Here is a 17,174-nt window from a genome sequence, read left to right on the forward strand (position 1 = left end):
CCTGTCTTTCCTGAGGACTTGATGCCCCCTATTCTGCTCCATGTTTGGAAGTATGTTTGTCTTGTGACCAAATGCAAATGTTCTCAACGTGAGACTAGACACATGTCCTTCATGCTGTGCAGGATGCTGGCAAATCACTGCTATGACAATGTGCTGCTTTGTTACAGCAAGAGTCTGCTCTGTCAAAAGTGCCCAGTGTCTGATCAATTGGTATTTTTCCATATTACCTTGCAAATTTTCCCTATGATTCAAGTATATTCCATGCCATATTTGTTTTTGGGATATCTTCTTTCCCTCCACCGAACTGTTAAGAATGCAGTGGTCAAGGGAAGAAGGCTTCAGAACTGAGAGTTTTCAGGCAGCAGTGCCTGAATGAAGTTGTACATGTCCTCAAGATGCTGCTGAACTGGTGCACCAATATTTACTGAGAGGAAACTAGAGAGATTTTTCCTAGTGCAGTATGGGTTGAGGAGCTATGGGAACTCAATTTCAGACACCATATTAAGCCTGATGCCTACTGCTGCCTTATTAGATCAGTTTGAGTGGGAAAATCTGTTCTTCTGCATGGGTTTCAAAGCACTTTGAAAGCACTGTGTGTTTCTGACAGATTCTTATCCAAAGACTGCACAGTTTTGCCCATACATTTCCAAATACAGCTATGCTCTGGATGTCGCTGTTGGGTCTTTTTTTAAAATAGAAATTATAGAAATGATCAAACAAGGTGAAGAAAAATAAAGGCTTGCTACATACTTCAGTCTGATTTAGGCCAAACTGATCCAGTCATTTCACCATGTTCCATAACATCCATGAGGTGTGTCTGAGGACATTTTAATATGATGAATTAATTAATAAAGATGATTGCTGTTCCCCACGGATCCCATTGCTTCCAGCTGGGATGGGCCTGGGAGAACACACAGCAGCACCTGGTGGTGACCTAGTGATGGCAGCATCCAGTGCCCCTTCTGCATGAGGAAACTCTCTCCTCCACTCGTGAGTGTGCTGTCACAGCTCTGCTGCTGGTCATGAGACACATTTCAGCTGAGGTCATCCTGAGCCAGGGCTTGCATCCCGTGATGCAGGAACTCAGTACGCAGTGGGCTCTTACTGCACTTCCCTTTTTCCAGCCACCAAATGAGTAAAACACTACTCCCCTTCTTCCCACACAGGTTTCCTTCACTTGCTCTTTTTCAGTCCATCAGGCATCTGATGCTTTGTTTTTTTCTAGCTCATAAGTAAGCTTCACCATGTGCTCTGTAGTAAACAACTATTTTCTATAATTGTCTTGGTTTACATGGAACACATCAGTGATGGGTTTATGTTAAATCCTGTATGTTGTATGCAAAATGTAAATTTTTTGTAATCAGGACATATTTTTATAATCTTTTACAATATCATGTATTGTTTTACCGTGTACAGTTTCAAATTACGTACTCAAACTCAGGTAAAATACAGATAAGAGATTAATATTTTCCATATTTTTATCACAGAATATATTTTGTGGTTTAGTAATTTAAAAAAGAAGCATTTATAGATATATTTAAATGTTTTCTAACGCTCATGGGGATTTCTGTGGAATAGGTAATAACGTTGTTTATGACATTACTTTCTCAGGAAAAAAGATATCAAAATTATGTCTGGGTATAAACCTCCCATGCAATGAAGGGCCAAAAAAAAAAAAACAAAACCAAACCTCAGTGTGTGACTAATCAATTCAATTTTGATTTTTGTATCTGTGTGTGCAGAGCCAGCTGCCTACATGTTTTTCAGGAAGAGAAGTTTAGAAGCTTTCTGATGAGTAGTCTGCATTTGAGGATTGACTGAAAACTTGAGATGGCAGGAAAATATGCAAGTAAAATGTCAAGGAGCTGAACATCACATTGCCTGCTGCTGTCAAAAACTGCCTTTTTCCACTTTTTTTTTTTTTGTTTGGTTTTGTTTGGCTTGGGGTTTCTTTTGTTTTTATTTTGTTTGAGATTGGATGCAGCTATTTTAGCTATACTAGCAAAAGTGGTCTTTTGAAACGACTTCCTAGAAGTAGATGGAATCAATGATTTCGCCTTGAAGAGAATTCAAGGACAACTCTCTTAGTGGCTCCGGTGAAGAATTTTTGTCATCTGCTGTTGACAAAAGTTGCTTCCTCTGCTTTAAAAAACCCAGTTTAAAAGTGCTCGGTGACTCAAATAGTGAGAAACCATAATTCTGATCTGGTGTCTCACTGAGTCTAACTGACTGATCCTTTGAGACGTTGTATGGAAGGAAGAAAGGAGTTATTGATTGTGCCAGAGAAGTTTCCCAGCATGGTGTAATTGCCCCCAGGGATGTGATGGCTGCATCATCAGGCACAGTGAGGGCCAGTGGCTCCCTAGGGAACGTGGTGCTGGGAGCCAGGAGGAGTATCACATCTACCCCTTCTGTGTGCAACACTGCCATTTATCAGCAAAGACCTGTCACCAGCAGGCTCTGCTGCCTTAATAACAGAGAGGGAATCTGCTGGCAAGACAACACTCAGATGGGGTCAGACTAATTAGAGGCCAAACTAATTAACTTTCCTGGTAGAGCAAATATCTTGCATTATTGGGAGTAGCTGCATCCAGTGTTACTGAGCTTGGGTATTTGGTGAGAAGGCTGTGGGAGACATAACTGAATCATTTCCAGAGTGCTCCTGTCTCAGAGTGGTCAGTTGTCTCGGAAACTTTTTAGCTTGGAATCTGTCCCCTGTCTGCTGCAATGGGAAGGCAGGGTTGGGGGCTGCCTGGCATTTTTTACAGGCAATTCACACGTTTTGGGTGTCAGCTCCAGTCAGGAAAGAATTTCTTGGCTCTTAATTTGCTTGTTATGTGTGTTTGTGTGTTGGCAGATAATGTTGTGTTTTCGAGGCTGGTTCACTGGGGAATTTCACCGGTGCCTAAGGGGATGAGGAACTGGGGCTGGCAACAGCCTGGCAGTGATATAAAAGCCTGAACTGCCACCCTGCTCCCACCAATATTTTCTCTTTACTGTCTCTGCATGGTGACACCTGCTTCAGGGGTAAATGGGTATTTTCACAACACAACATCTCAGCAAGATGTATTTCAACTTATGCTGTAAATTCTGAAAACGTCTATTATATTTGTTACATTGACTTCCCTGAACAAATATCCCAGATGACAACTTACAGTTATTGTCAGCATTCTCATTGGCTAATAAGCAGTATGTTCTAGAGAGGTTTTTACTGCTTTTCTATCAAAATTTACAAAGCAAAAATTTGTCCAGCATCTCACAGAATGGTAAGGGTTTTTAACTCTTAGGAAGGTGTGTAGTCAATATCCATCCTTTTCCAATCTATCCTTTTAGGTTTTCTTTGAGTCATTATGTTACTTTTTTATTGAATCCATTGAGATATTTTTTTCTCTTTTGGATTATATCAGATTAGCAACCTCTAACGTTTGCACAAAATAATTAATTATTTAAAGTATACAAAATAAAATATGGCATCAGCATAATATCGTGACAGTCATAAGCATCTCTATATTTTCATATTTTCAAATACTGGTTTTACTATGTTTGCTTGATTTTCATTTTCTTACATGTTCCAGAGAAGCTGAACTACCTAAGGGAGCAGTGTGGTACAAAGAAATTAGGAGTCATTGGTTTTTGAGTGGGTGGTGTTGATGTAGGTCACCTGATGATCACACACTCAGAATTAAAGGCCAGTGCATCTCTCTATGGTAGGTAAATCCAAGAATGTCCTACAAGCAGGCACATATGCATAAGTGTATTGTGTAGCCCAAGCACTTGATGTAGCATCAATTTTTCAAATGAGGCTATCACCTGATGAAGAGAGATATTTTTAGCTGAGTTGGAAGGATACTATGCAAGGAAGACGGTGGTGAGGATATTGGTTCCTAGTTTTGGAATGGGTCATAGCAGCCATGTCCTTATTTTGGATCTGGACAGACATACATGTTGTCCTTGGGTCACTTTCCTAATTTAGCTTCCTTTTTCCTGTTTACTACTGCTCTGCATACTGCAGACCCAGAACTTCACCCAGGAGCAGAGAATGTTATTTCTGTTGTAGCTGCTCTGTAAAGTTAGATTGCAGTTATTTTAACACCAGCTTTCCTTTAACACCAGCTTTCCTTCTGTGCTCTGCTCAAGAAGCTGGGATAACTGAGCTGCCCTTTCCTGATGCTCTCAGACTGTACATTTTGGACTGCTTACTAAAACATTGTTTTTCCCAGTCAATTTGAAAGAACTCAAGCTTGTATGCACAGGAGATATCTCTGAAGTGTAAATTCAGATATGCAATCCATACTAAGAAACTGTCTTAAATAGAGTTTTAATCTAGAAAGGTGTCCTTTGAGGAGCCATGATACCAGTAGCTTCAAAGTAAAGCTAGTACATATGGCTACATATTGTGTGAGATATGAAAATTTCTCACTGCAGAAGTAGAATGCTCTATTTGAATGAATGCTCTATCTTGGGAAGATGTGATCACCTTAAGGAAGCACATCTTGTTTCCAAATTTGTGGCTATGGTTATTCAGAGGGGGGTCTACTTACCTGTGGCTCTGTGAAACACTACAGATTCCTAAACTGATCAGTTTAGGAACTGAAGTGTGCAATGCAATGTGCAGATAGGACATTTTAATCTGAGGCTGCTACCCAAAGAAGAAATCTCACATTTCAAAAACAATCCATGTTTTTTCCATGACTTATTTTGTTCCTTAGTTTTTCTGTCAGTGATATAAAATTCTCCATGTTGCTCAAGACTGCATCTACCTCAGCACCCATTCTCCATTTGTGGCCAGCAGTAGGGAATATCCCCCCTGGCCAAACATCCTGGCAACCTGTGCTTCAGGAGATTTCTGAGCTAGAAATTTCTAATGCCACTCCTGCAACTGTGTCAAATGGCTGCTGGTGGACCAAGAGTCTGTGGATTCGCCAGACCCTTTTGGAACTTGCTTGAACTTCTGAGCTCGAGCACACCTTGTGACAGTGACTTCCATGTTATTTCCAGCCTCATAATTAAAGAGGGAGAAAGGCTCGTGATCATGAGTTTGAAACGAGCTGCCTCATATCTTCATCAGGTGCTGGTACTTCTAAAGCTGTGAGAAAACCAAACATGAGTGTACGTCCCTTTTCACCTTTTCAATGCTACAGATAAAGACTGTATGTCATTTAAATGGCAAAAAAATGTAATTTAGGGAAGTCTTAATTTTACTAATGACAGTCTCTCAAATTAAATATACTGTCAGAGAAATATTTATTGTGGTGTCTCTCATGTAAAGATAGTCAACAGTACTAATGACCTGTATTTCTCTTAATGGGATTGTTAAGGTTTTCCTACTTTACATGCTGCTAATGCTCCTCCATCTTTCTCATGGGGAGGTCTTCAGAGAATTCTGACCTGAAACTGCTGATTAACTGTTGATTTCCATGTGACACCACCTATATGTAATATATAAATGCAGCTGTTTCCTGGGTGATACAGCTGTCATAACACATATTTTCCAGGAGAAGAATGTAAAAGTCTGGAAGTGGATAGTGCCTTAATTGCCTCAGTGTGAAACATGGATCACTCCACATTAATGGTGTTCCCTTAGCATTAGAAGGTTTGTTAATGTGGGAGAGGACGATCAGGACATCTATTTAGAGAATGGCACTCATTCATAAATTCTGGAATGGCATGTGAACTGTAACACTAATACTGTGACTAAACAAAAAGGAATAAAAACAAACTGACATGCAGTATTTTCATGAAATGAAAGGGTAGATAGCTACCAAACCATATTATAATAGTTATTTCATAAATGTGTATTTTATATATATATATATATATATATATATATATATATATATATATATATACAAAATTATATAATTATAGTTACTACAAGTACAGCCAAATATTCATGATAAAACTGCAAGTCTCTGAGTAAGAGCTGGAAATGTGAGATCTGAAAGAGGTGCATATTTACATTTCAAAGTGCAGCCAAATGCATGTAGGGAGATCATGGATGCACTGAATTAAATTTTGACTTGTAAGTGAAAAATCGGCATGGTTTGCCTATCAAGGAACATGAAACAACAAGAAATCAAATTAAAAGCAGCTTAGTTTCCAAGGTTTAACCATTATATAAAGGTAAAGTGGAATAATCTTATGCCTAAAGAATTATTTCCAGGACCACATGACTAACAAAGTGGAAATGTGGTTAAACAGCTTGAGTGGAGAGAAGGCTCTGCAAGCATTGCTGACATTTTTGTTTTCTAGAAATGAAGAAAACTCATAATTGTTCTCCCATTTATTTGACTGCTATTCTCTAAAGTTGATATGGAGTACCTAATGTCCTTGTGTGCTATAATTTGTGGCATACAAGTGGGAAGAGCCAAAAATGTAAAACAGAGGGCTGGGTTTTGGGCCTTATGACTTTGCTCTGGAATTCTTGGATGGGCTTTCTTTCATTTGTTTAACCTTATTTTAGGGATTGCAAACAAATAGCACTAATGAAGTTACTTAGAGTATGAGCAAACACCTTACCTGATATATGATGACTAAACCTCTAAGAAAAAAGTCTGGTAGACTAGTGTGCATTGTCTACTTTATAGATGCATCTCTGAGGAAACAGGGAATTTTGTATTGCTAATACATTTGGCTAAAGGTCTTTAAAAAATAAACCTAATAATCCCGTGAAAAGAAAATCAGGAGAATGGGAAGGATACAAGTGTCAGCCAGAGACTAAAAATGAAAAAGAACAAAAATGTATAACATATCCAGTGATAGGATAAAAATGTCTGTATTTTAAACACATATTGTATAGCATGGAGGTACATCAATCTAGAAAGCTATTACTTTCTTACATGCTACTTATTTCCATTCTGAAGAGAAAGTATTTTTCCTGTAGTGTGTAAGCTTTGTTTAGTATAGAACTTTGAAAGGACGTCCCTACTTCACTCCCTCACCCTGCTGATGACTTTTAACTATGCCTTTTACCCATGGATGAACAAACTAAGGAACTAATTATGATGATGTAGTGTTTAAAAGTGGCGCAACCCCAACCTCTAAAACAAGGGAACACTCTTAAAGACAAAAAAAAAATAAATAAAATGAGGGTTTTTTTTTTCCCTAGATGGGTTGCTCAGCTAAATCAACATCTTTTCGAAAGGGAAAGAAAAAGCCCTCCAGGGATGAATACCCTTTCGTCTAAGCTCAGAAGGTTTGGTACTCAGCCGCCGCAGCTCCGCACGGCAGCACAACCCGCCCACTCCCGCCACGGCAGGAGCAGCTTTAAAAAGAGTGGCCTTCGCCACTCCTCCAGGCACAGAGATAAAGGCGAGGGCTTATGTAACTCTCTTTTAAAGCAGCCCGATCCTTGCGCTCGGCCCTCTCGTTCTGGGAGTTAGCGCTTGCTTTGTTCGGGGCTCCAATCCCGCCGTGCCCATCCCGGCTGAGCTCCTGCATCCCGCTCCTGCTGTCTCGCACACCTGCAGTGCTACAGCTACGGGTACGTCTGCTTGGGTTTTTTGAACTCGAGGCTGTTTTTCCCAGAAACGTAGAACAAATGTTTGCGACGTGTGACTCAGCATGTTCCGAACACTTTCATTTTATTTACAGTCAGAGTGCAAGCTCATTTAAATGCACTTGGGTGGGTTATTTATTTATTTATTAAGATGATGGTTCAGAAACCTTTTATTTTCCCTCCAGAGGTGGGGAAGACCTCTGAGGAGGAACTCAGGAGAGTGTGTTGAAGGCGATGGTGCCCACACAGCAGTATCTTTATATTTTTACTGGCTGCATATTCAAGTATCTGTAAATTATTGTTTCGTCTTCTGATAAATTCTCAAGTGCTTGCAGGTGGAAATGGTGGTACACCGAGGCTATGGGTTTTCAGATCCTCCTAAAATGATGGCTTTGATAAAAGTAAGAGGGGGAAATCTTAGAAATGGAAAAAGATGCTATTTGTATGTACTACAGCAGGTACAGGAACACTGAAGTGTCTTGCCTATGCTACAGAGCTTGCAAGTCTACGTGGTTTATAAACCATACAACCCAATGCTATCCCTCACAGTCTTGTATCTGAGGATGTTTTCATCCGTGAATATATCTACATCTTTGAATATTTCATGTTCTATGAGTTGCTTTGCATTTTATCAGGTAGTATAAAATGTTTTCAATTAAAGCCTTTGAGGATATACTGGTAGGGGCATTGTATTTATGTTTCTGGAGTTCTGAAATATGTTTCTTCAGTATCTAATCCCTGTTTTTGTTACAGTTTTTGATTTAGTCTAATCAAAAGGAAACAGTTTGTGAATGGAAAATTAGTTATGAGCTTCTTCCTATTATATATTTGCAGTGTATTTTGCCTTATATGCTCATTTATTCATTAATTTTTTTCATGCTGAACTTATTTTAAATTAGAAGTCCTGTATGTGACACCATGACATGTAGGGAAAAAAGGACACTTACAGATGTGGCTTATTTAGAAAAGGTAGAGTGCTAGCAGTGTGCCCATGGATGATAATACAGCTTTAAAATATGACACCGCTTGTCTTAAACTGATCTGCAAAAGTGAGATCTTCTCATATCTGCAATCTAACCCTGGTGATACTGCTTGGGAGATTCTGGATTTTAAAGTCTGCAAATCCAGAATATATTGGCCTCTAGAATGCTGTCCAATTTTTCTGGCTGCCAAGTTGTTTGTTAGCTTTCCTAAAGCTGTCCCTTTACTGCCACAAATCTTTAAGTCCCACTTGCCCAGGTACACTTCAGTAATCTGTTTTTTTTCTATTCCTCTCTGTGTTTTTGACACAGTCAAGTTTGAAGATCCTTGTTTCTTTACTAGCAAAGTTTCTACAGTAATACACATTATTTATCTACATAAAGAGCTTGGGCAAAGCTTTTTCTAATTTTTTTCCATGTTCTTCAATCATTTGTAGATGCTCTGTGAATATTCAAAGGAGCTATTCAGGTCTGTTCACTCAGTTGGTTAAACTAAGCTTGATGGCAGAAAATCATTAACTTGAGTCCAAGGAGCTACATACAGATGTGTTAGATTCTGCAGGTACTTTTTGACCTTTGTGGTTTACTTGTTTGTTTTCATTTAAGCAATAGTTTGAAAAAAATTAACCATACCCTATTCTTACATTCTTGATAAAAGTTTTGGCTCAACTTTAAGCTTGTGATTTTTTTATGTTCACTTTCCCTTTTTCCTGTCTTGGCGTTTTAATGCATTATTTATTTAATATTAAAGAAATACAATTTTATACTCTGACTTGAGCTGGTACATTTTTCTTGACACCTTTCTTAAGTATCCTTTTTCAAAAGTCTGCAACATCTGAGGCTAAAGCTGTTTAGAAACACTGAAAAATTCAGTTATGTAATATTTTAAGTCCCTGGATGAAAATATAATGCTTTATCTATGTGTAATTATATCTTTCTACACAGTAGCTGTTGGTTTTTTTGTTTCAAAATGCTGAGTCTTGTATTAAGCCTTTACTGTCTACCAAAGACAGCTTTGCATTCCTGACAGAAAATACCCATGATGAAGAGTGGAATGAGTGGCTTCATCGCTATGTAAACAGTTTGTGATGGTTGCTTTGCTGCTTGCTCATAACTTTATTTTTGTTGTACTACTCACTGTAGGGCATGGAAATCCTAGCATGCACCAGGTCTCTGCTGAAGACTTCATAACATAAGAAACTCTAACAAGAATCTTATTTATGTTAAATAACCCAACGGGCTTATTGACTAATGCTTTGTTTTAGATCAAACAGTAATAAGCATGTTCATCCTATTACTGTAGTGATTAAAAAATGCAATAGTGGATGATACCACTGTCTTCTAACATTTTTCAGTGTGGGATGCTTTGGTTTTCACTACTGAATATTTTTTGTTCTTTAGTATCACACATGGCCAATGAGTCGAGGCCCTGCCCATGTGATATTGGAGACAGGTTTGACTATGGAGGCCGTGGGCAGGAGGTACAAGTTGGGCATATCAAGGCATATGTCTGCAAACCTTCTGCCAGCACCGACAGAGCTGTGATTGTGATTCATGATATATTTGGATGGCAGCTCCCTAACACCAGATACATAGCTGACATGCTAACAGCTAATGGATACACGTAAGAAATACTACTCTTTTCAAATTCTCTTTTTAATAAGAAAGTTGTTGAACCAACTGTTCTCTTTTCTCATATAAACCATACAGACACAAATAATTTCACAGTTTCTTTATCCCTTTCTCCAAGGAGCTTTCTGTAAAACAGTGAAAGGTGGGCTAAAATAATTGAGTAGTCTTACCATAACAGTGTCTTATAGTTAATAATCTTAGTAGGTAAGCGCAAAAGAAGAGAGGGGAAACAGAACATTTTCTTATTCTGCTTCTTTGATCCTTCATGTGCTTGAAGCAGCCTGCTTCCTCCTTTCCTTTGTGCAACTTGGCTGTTGTGGTAAAAATTCCAAAGAAGCTGAAGATCTTTCTATGAAGAGAAAGTGTACTAGCTTGTGCCAAATAGAGAAACAAATTCTCAAATATGTGAAAAGCATAATGATTATCCTCTTTCCTGTATTACTGGGTTAATGTTCCTTCTAGGCTAAACGTACATACCGTGTAAATTGCAGTTTCTTTAGTCTGGTTTTGGATTTCTGTATTTTTAGTTTGGTAGGAAACCACCAAAGATATTCAGTTACACTTAACTATTTATCAAATTAAGTAATAAATTTTAACAGGGAAAAGTATAACTGGAAATTATACTAAGTCTTCTTATTAGATGTAGAACATTATGGAGGATTGCTGGTATAATGTTTTGGTGTGGGTTTAGCACTTCGTATTCAGCAAAATGAATTTGTTGTGTAGTACATATGGTATTCCCTTTAATCCTTTTCCAGTATTATTTCATGGACATAAAATATTTTCATTTTGCTTGCAGAGCCATCTGCCCAGATTTTTTTGTGGGACAAGAAGCTTGGAAACCTTCTAATGACTGGGCAACTTTCAATGACTGGGTGAAAACACGAGATGCTGGCAAAACAGACAAGTACAGCCATTGTTCCTTGTCCACCAAGGGGACATCTCTGTTTCATAGGAATTTTTGCCTCAGTAAAAAAGTAAAATTAGATCCTAAATTATTAGTAGGTCAAATATAGCTGAATGTCCACAAATAGAAATTTCATGCAGCTCATGGGACAAGCTCATGGTTATGTGAGTGGTGCTTTATGGATAAAAGTTGGCATTTGAAGAATAAGAGTGCCCAGTGTTTGTCTGTACAGAAAGTAGACACAAAATGAATAACTCAAAAGAACCAGCAAGGGCTAGAAAATGCAGCTCACTTTGGCCACTTTGATCCTCAGGAAGGCGCAAGTTCTGTGGATTTTAGATAGGGTGCAAATGCAAACACTGTGTAATGAGGGAACATTTCTTCTCCTCCCCATCAGATCACAGCTAGTTCGAAACATACTGCTTTCCCACTTTTCTGAATTTTTCCCATTTTTATCTGACACATAGCTTGACTGCATAAAGTAACTGCTGATTTAGAAAAAAACAATTTGAAATTTGCTTCCACAATTTTCTAAAATACTTGTCGTCCTTGTGAGAGATGCTATGCATATAAGTCGCATTTGTGATAACAGGATGCTTTTGACTGGCTGTGTGTTCTCAAACTTTTTTGCCTTAGCCTATATGATAACTACTGCTATTTGTGAAATGAATTGGACTGCTGTTCATAAAATCACCTCATGTCCTAGTAACAATGTTCTAGGAAGACTGATTTTCTCCTTTGTCTTCTCACCTGGAGTTTGTCTTGTGTTTTAGAAATGAATAACAGTAAAGTAGTTTTGTGGGTTGACCCAGCCAGCAGCCAAGAAACTGGACTCCCACTCACTCACTCCCACGAGAGGAACGGGGGAGAGAATAAGGGAAACAAAGCAAGAAAACTCATGGGTTGGGATAAAAACAATTTGATAAGTAAGGGAAAAGCCAGAAGTGATGCAAAGACTCCATCCCAGAAGCAGACTGATGGCCACCCTTGGTGGCTGAGTAGCAGCCACCAAGGAGGCCAGAGAAACAGGCTAGAGCCTTAATTCACTTTCATTTGCATGTCTCAGAGAAGTTGATGTTGTCCTCAAGTATTTGAAGGACCAGTGTGGTGCAAAGAAGATTGGTGTCATTGGGTTTTGCTGGGGTGGAGCAGCAGTGCAACATCTGATGCTGAAAAATCCTCATTTACAAACTGGAGTGTCCCTCTATGGTAAGCCTGAAATACCTGCTGCATTCTGAGCAGAATATGAGTGCAGGAAGCAGTTCTGTAGGGTTGTTGCTGTAACAAAACTCAGTGTAACATCTAGTGGAACAAGGTGATTTTATTATAAATAATCTCTAAGTGATTTGATTTTGCAAATTCACATTTGCACACTTAAGTGTACCCAGCAAGATCTATGTATTTAAAGAGGGGCATGACTAGGATGACATCTGTGAACACAGTGCCAAATGCCACAGCCTCACTGGGCTGAGGTTCCTGTTAGCTGACGATGACAAAAGGGCTTCTGGGCACATCTTTTACATCTTTCAGACAGTAAAAAGATTTCCTCCTTATTACTAATAGGAACCACTTTTAACTCGCTGTTTTAACTCTGTAGTCTCACACATTACTCAATGCATATATGCTGCCTTTGATATTTTTCTTACTAACTTCTGTACTTCTACAGAACCCAGACTATCTTATGTTAATTAGAGGTGAAAGTAAACTGAAGGTATTTTTCCAGAAAGATCATTGGGATTGTTTTGCTGCATTGATGCTGATCAGTTGAGTTGATTCAACAGTGGTACTTGCCAATATCTACTTTTTTGTTGTAATCATATCAGGAACAAAAAGAGTAGCAAGGGTGGCAGCTGGTTAATTCTACTGTAACTTTTATTTAAATATATTTGAATAGTCAAAATTACAATGTCAATTTGCTATGAAAAAATATCAGTGTAAATATATGTACATTGAAATCGTAACCATGTATGTGGAATAATGAAAATTTACAGTTATCTTAAAAAATGGTCCTCCCAAGCCAGAGATCAGCAGTTCCAAAGTGTCCATCTTTCGCAGAACCCTGTCTCTGACAGTGGTCAGAAGCAGTTGCTCAAAGCAGCCCACAAAATTGGAGCAAGTGTGATGATTCTTCCCTGATTTTTTCCTACAGAACTGGTCTCTGATCTGTTTTTCACACAACTGATGTTGTCTTTAATGACATTGCAAACATTCCACAACAAAAGGGTCTTTTAAGGAAAGTTTGTTAAATCCCATTACAGACTGATCAGCTGTAACTGATAAAAATGTTTTGAAGTTTCACTTTATAGATTTTGTAGTGTTTTAGCTGCTTTAGGTAGCATAACTGATTGTAAATATGTTTTCTTCCTTAGGAGTGATCAGCCGTTTTGAGGACAAACACAGTTTGCTGCATCCTACCTTCTTCATTTTTGGTGAGAAGGATGACATTATTCCATTGGAGCAGGTGAGTTTCCCATCACAGGTGTTTGTCTTTTTAATGCTTTTCATGCTTGTTTTGTAATTTGGTTTTTAATGAACACAAAGTAGAAAACTAATTTGGACTTTTCTTTCTCTTTCACTAACTCTTACAGTATTTCTACACAAATTTGTTGTTTATTCCCAAACCAAAAAGTTTTACCATGACACTAAAAATATTTTCTGTTTCTGTTTGAAAATTTGGGTGATTTTCATCAGTTCCTAGGAAAAGAGCAAGAATCCAAAGAAAGCCTTCTGACAAGTTTAAGATAGGAGACCCTTTTTAGTCATACCAATGGTCCATAAAATCTGCCGGTTCCAATGGAATCACTTCTTGCAGGAGAACTAAAAAGACCCTGTGGCTATCCTTTTTCCACTGTCCTGCAGAGATTCTCCTTTCTGTCACTCTGTCAACAGCCTTTCTCTGTAGCCTGAATGGGGAATGATTGGAGAAAGATGATTATCTGCCAAGGGGATCAAAGGGAAGCACATTTTTATTGTGTGATGTTGGCTTTAACTTTCCTAGCAAAAATTCTGGTCACCTTGAAGTGCTGATTTTGCCTCTCCCACTCCTCCCTCAATTTCAAATTAATTCAAACACTTGCCCCAATATTTTTTTATGTGAGGTCTGTCAGCAGCAACTGATACAATATTCACTACGTCTCATGATGCTGAGCAGTAGTTTTTTTTACCTTTACAGGTATAGTATTCTTTTACATTTTGTACAGTCACATGCTGGTATTTCACTGGGGGAAAAAAAGCCTAGTTAAATAAAACAAATGCAGTAACAGAAATGCATTTTGGTTTAAAATTAGTAGAAATGAAAACAATGGCAAGGGTAAATTATGTCTGTCTTTCAGAAAAGTAAAAAATGAGGACAGTTTTGGGACTGTAAATATAGAACATGTTAGCTGTGTACTCAGCCAACATAGAATGTTCTGTGTTACAGGTCGCCTTGCTGGAGCAGAAGCTTAAACAAAACTGTAAAGTTGATTATGAAGTTAAAATTTACCCCGGACAGACACATGGGTTTGTGCATCGCAAAAGAGAAGATATAAATCCTCAAGATAAACCTTACATTGAGGAAGGAAGAAAGGATATGATCAACTGGCTGAACAAGTATCTTTAGGTTAAATTATTGCCAATAAATAAAATAAATTGCAGGAAATCAGAAAATAATATAGACTATATTGCTTAAAATGTTTTTAAAACCATAAATACATTTTGTAAAACTCTTCTGCAATAACACTACTTATTTGCACTTACCTTCTAAGCAGGGGCTTAGAAATGGCTTTTCAAATGCTGAAAGCATAAATGTAAAGAAGGTTTTTAACACTGGTCTTGTATATCTTAAAACTATTACAATTTCTTGTGGTGTATTTTCTGGCACCTGAAACTTTAATTGTTTTATATCAATGTCAACATGATTAAAAATCATTGAAACTCTGCCCACACTTGAGAAATTCTCTCTTTAAAACTGCGTTTAAAGTTGTTCAGCTGTGAGATTGTCAGCTCCAAGATTTTCAGCTTTTAGGTAAATATGGTTCTGGGTTGGAAGGCTGAGAGATTTTATTGGAAAAGAATATCCTATTCAGCATTCATGAAAGGAGAGCTGGAAAAGGGAGGGGGAAAGACAATGGAAAGAAATCTATATGAACAGAAGGGGAACTGCAAAAAGTTAGGAACCACGACTGAAGAGATTAGAGGAAATCACATAATTTCACTATTATCTTGATGCAAATCCTTCATCTCTCATGGTTTCAGGCAGCTGCCCTACCTACTGAACCTAATTCAGAGTTTAATCTAAACCTTATCTCCTCACCTCTACAAATCGTTCCTTTATCATCAGGTTTCTTTCTCTCTGCTGTGATTTAACTGGTTATTGGTAAGGCACAGCCCACTGCTAATGACTGGGGGAATGTTATTGTTTCAGCTCCTTTGGACCCTCCCAGTGCAATTCCCAAAAGCCATGTGGCGAGGTCCTGCCTGTATTTGTGATGCTGAAGAAATAGATGTGGCTAAAACACTGTACTGAACATTGCCTGTTATCCCCTCAGGGAAATATGTGTGAGCCCAGGGAGCTTTCACAGAATATTGTCTTTCAAGTTGCAGCCCCTCCATGGTTTCCATTGACCCACAACCTGTTTTATTTTTGAGTTTGATGCTTCCAGCCATGCCTGACAGCTCCCTCAGGAAGTCACATTCCCTTTGGCTCTTTGCTGGCTGGGGGCCTAAAGTAGTCTCTGGTGGAGTTGTAGCTGTATGTGTGCCTGAGCTCTATGGTGTCTCTGGACTCTCCCACCACGTGGGTACCACCTCAGGTCCCAAATCTCCAGCAGTGCTTCCATCATCCCTCCTTTTCAACCCCCTTCTTCACATCACTCCTTCCCTCCTGCAATGCAGTCTGTATGTCCCATGAGAAGATAGATAGTTCTGTCTGCAGCACACTGATTGATAGAAAAGAAAATCTCCTACCTTTCAAAAAGATTTCATGCGGACCTCTGAGGCAAAAATGCAAAATCTTCCTCTGCTCCTTGGTTCATGCCCTTGGTCAGGAATATTGCTATTCTGTGGTTTGGACACTGCACATTGTGTTTCCATCTTCCTTCTCAATGACTTTAGGAGAGATGAGCCTTCATTTCTTACTGAGTCCAGCCAGTGCAGGGGAAGCCTCTTCCAGTCTGCAGGGCATGGTTGCCATGCTGGAAAAAATAGTCCCTCCACACTGCAGGTGAGAAGCTCCATGATGCCTCCCCTGATCCTGCCCTTGTGCTCAATCTGTGCAGATTCCCAGTGACTTATAGACAGAGGGAAGGGCCAGACAGTGACTTCTGTGCTTCCTGCCAGCCCTGGTGTGGTTCTCAGCAGGTAGAAGAGGAACAGTTTCCCAGGAGTTAACTGCAGACACCTCCATGCACTGGTGCAGGCACATCTGATGTATGTTCCTGCCCAACTCTAGGGAATGGGAACATAACAATGCACAAACCTGCTGAGAAGGAAGCAATGTGTAGGCTTGTGGTTCAGGTACTCTGTAAAGTAAATTAAATTCCCTGGTCTGGATTCATGCCCAATTTATCAGGATTGCTATAAGAACAGAGAGAGGTGATGAAACGGAACTCTCTACAATTATTTTCTCATGTGGATTTTGAGTAAATGAGCCTTGGTTTCTCTGAAGGTAATGTGTTGGTTGGCAAACCTGTCCAGCTCAGTTTTTCTGTGAATGAACAGATGTCTTAGGAAAGAGGGCTAAGTGTTTCCAAATTTTCCATGAGATGGGGAAAGACTGTAAAACTAAAAGAGTGTTTCACCAAAATTATTTTTCCTTGAAGAATTCAGTGTCTCTTCCTGTAGGACAAGTGTTATATTGTGTTATATATGTTTTTATAGGAAAAAAAAATGGTGCATTAGAAAAAAGTTATTGCCAGAAGGTCAAGGGAGGTTATCCTGCTCCTCTACTCAGCTCTGGTGAGGCCACATCTGGAGTCCTGTGTCCAGTTCTGGTTTCCTCAAAACAAGAGAGACATGAAGCTCCTGGAGCAGGTCCAGTGGAGGTCAATAAGGATGATGAGGGGACTGGAACATCTCTCTTACATCTCTCTGTTCAGCCTCCAGGGGAGATGACTTGAGAGGGGACCTCAGCAGTGTCTGTCAGGATCTCTGGGGAAGGGGTCAAGAGGACAGAGCT

At 39.0% G+C, this 17,174-nt stretch overlaps 1 protein-coding gene across 3 annotated transcripts; it reads left to right on the top strand.

Moving 5' to 3' along the window:
- Window positions 1–7,247: 7,247 nt before the first annotated feature.
- Window positions 7,248–14,943, top strand: CMBL (carboxymethylenebutenolidase homolog). 3 transcript variants are annotated; one of them, XM_062504926.1, is made up of 7 exons: window positions 7,248–7,483; window positions 8,916–9,040; window positions 9,880–10,102; window positions 10,910–11,017; window positions 12,084–12,226; window positions 13,387–13,478; window positions 14,439–14,943. In XM_062504926.1, exons 3-7 carry the CDS (start codon window positions 9,888–9,890, stop codon window positions 14,616–14,618), a joined length of 738 nt encoding a protein of 245 aa, XP_062360910.1. In that variant the 5' UTR covers window positions 7,248–7,483; window positions 8,916–9,040; window positions 9,880–9,887; the 3' UTR covers window positions 14,619–14,943. The 3 variants fall into 3 exon arrangements, with proteins under 3 accessions (XP_062360910.1, XP_062360990.1, XP_062360827.1); XM_062505006.1 differs by lacking the exon at window positions 8,916–9,040; XM_062504843.1 differs by lacking the exons at window positions 7,248–7,483; window positions 8,916–9,040 and having other exon boundaries at window positions 9,060–10,102.
- The last annotated feature ends 2,231 nt before the right edge of the window (window positions 14,944–17,174 follow it).

The sequence above is a fragment of the Cinclus cinclus genome, chromosome 1 (genome assembly GCF_963662255.1).
Source record: "Cinclus cinclus chromosome 1, bCinCin1.1, whole genome shotgun sequence".
NCBI classification, from domain to species: domain Eukaryota; kingdom Metazoa; phylum Chordata; class Aves; order Passeriformes; family Cinclidae; genus Cinclus; species Cinclus cinclus.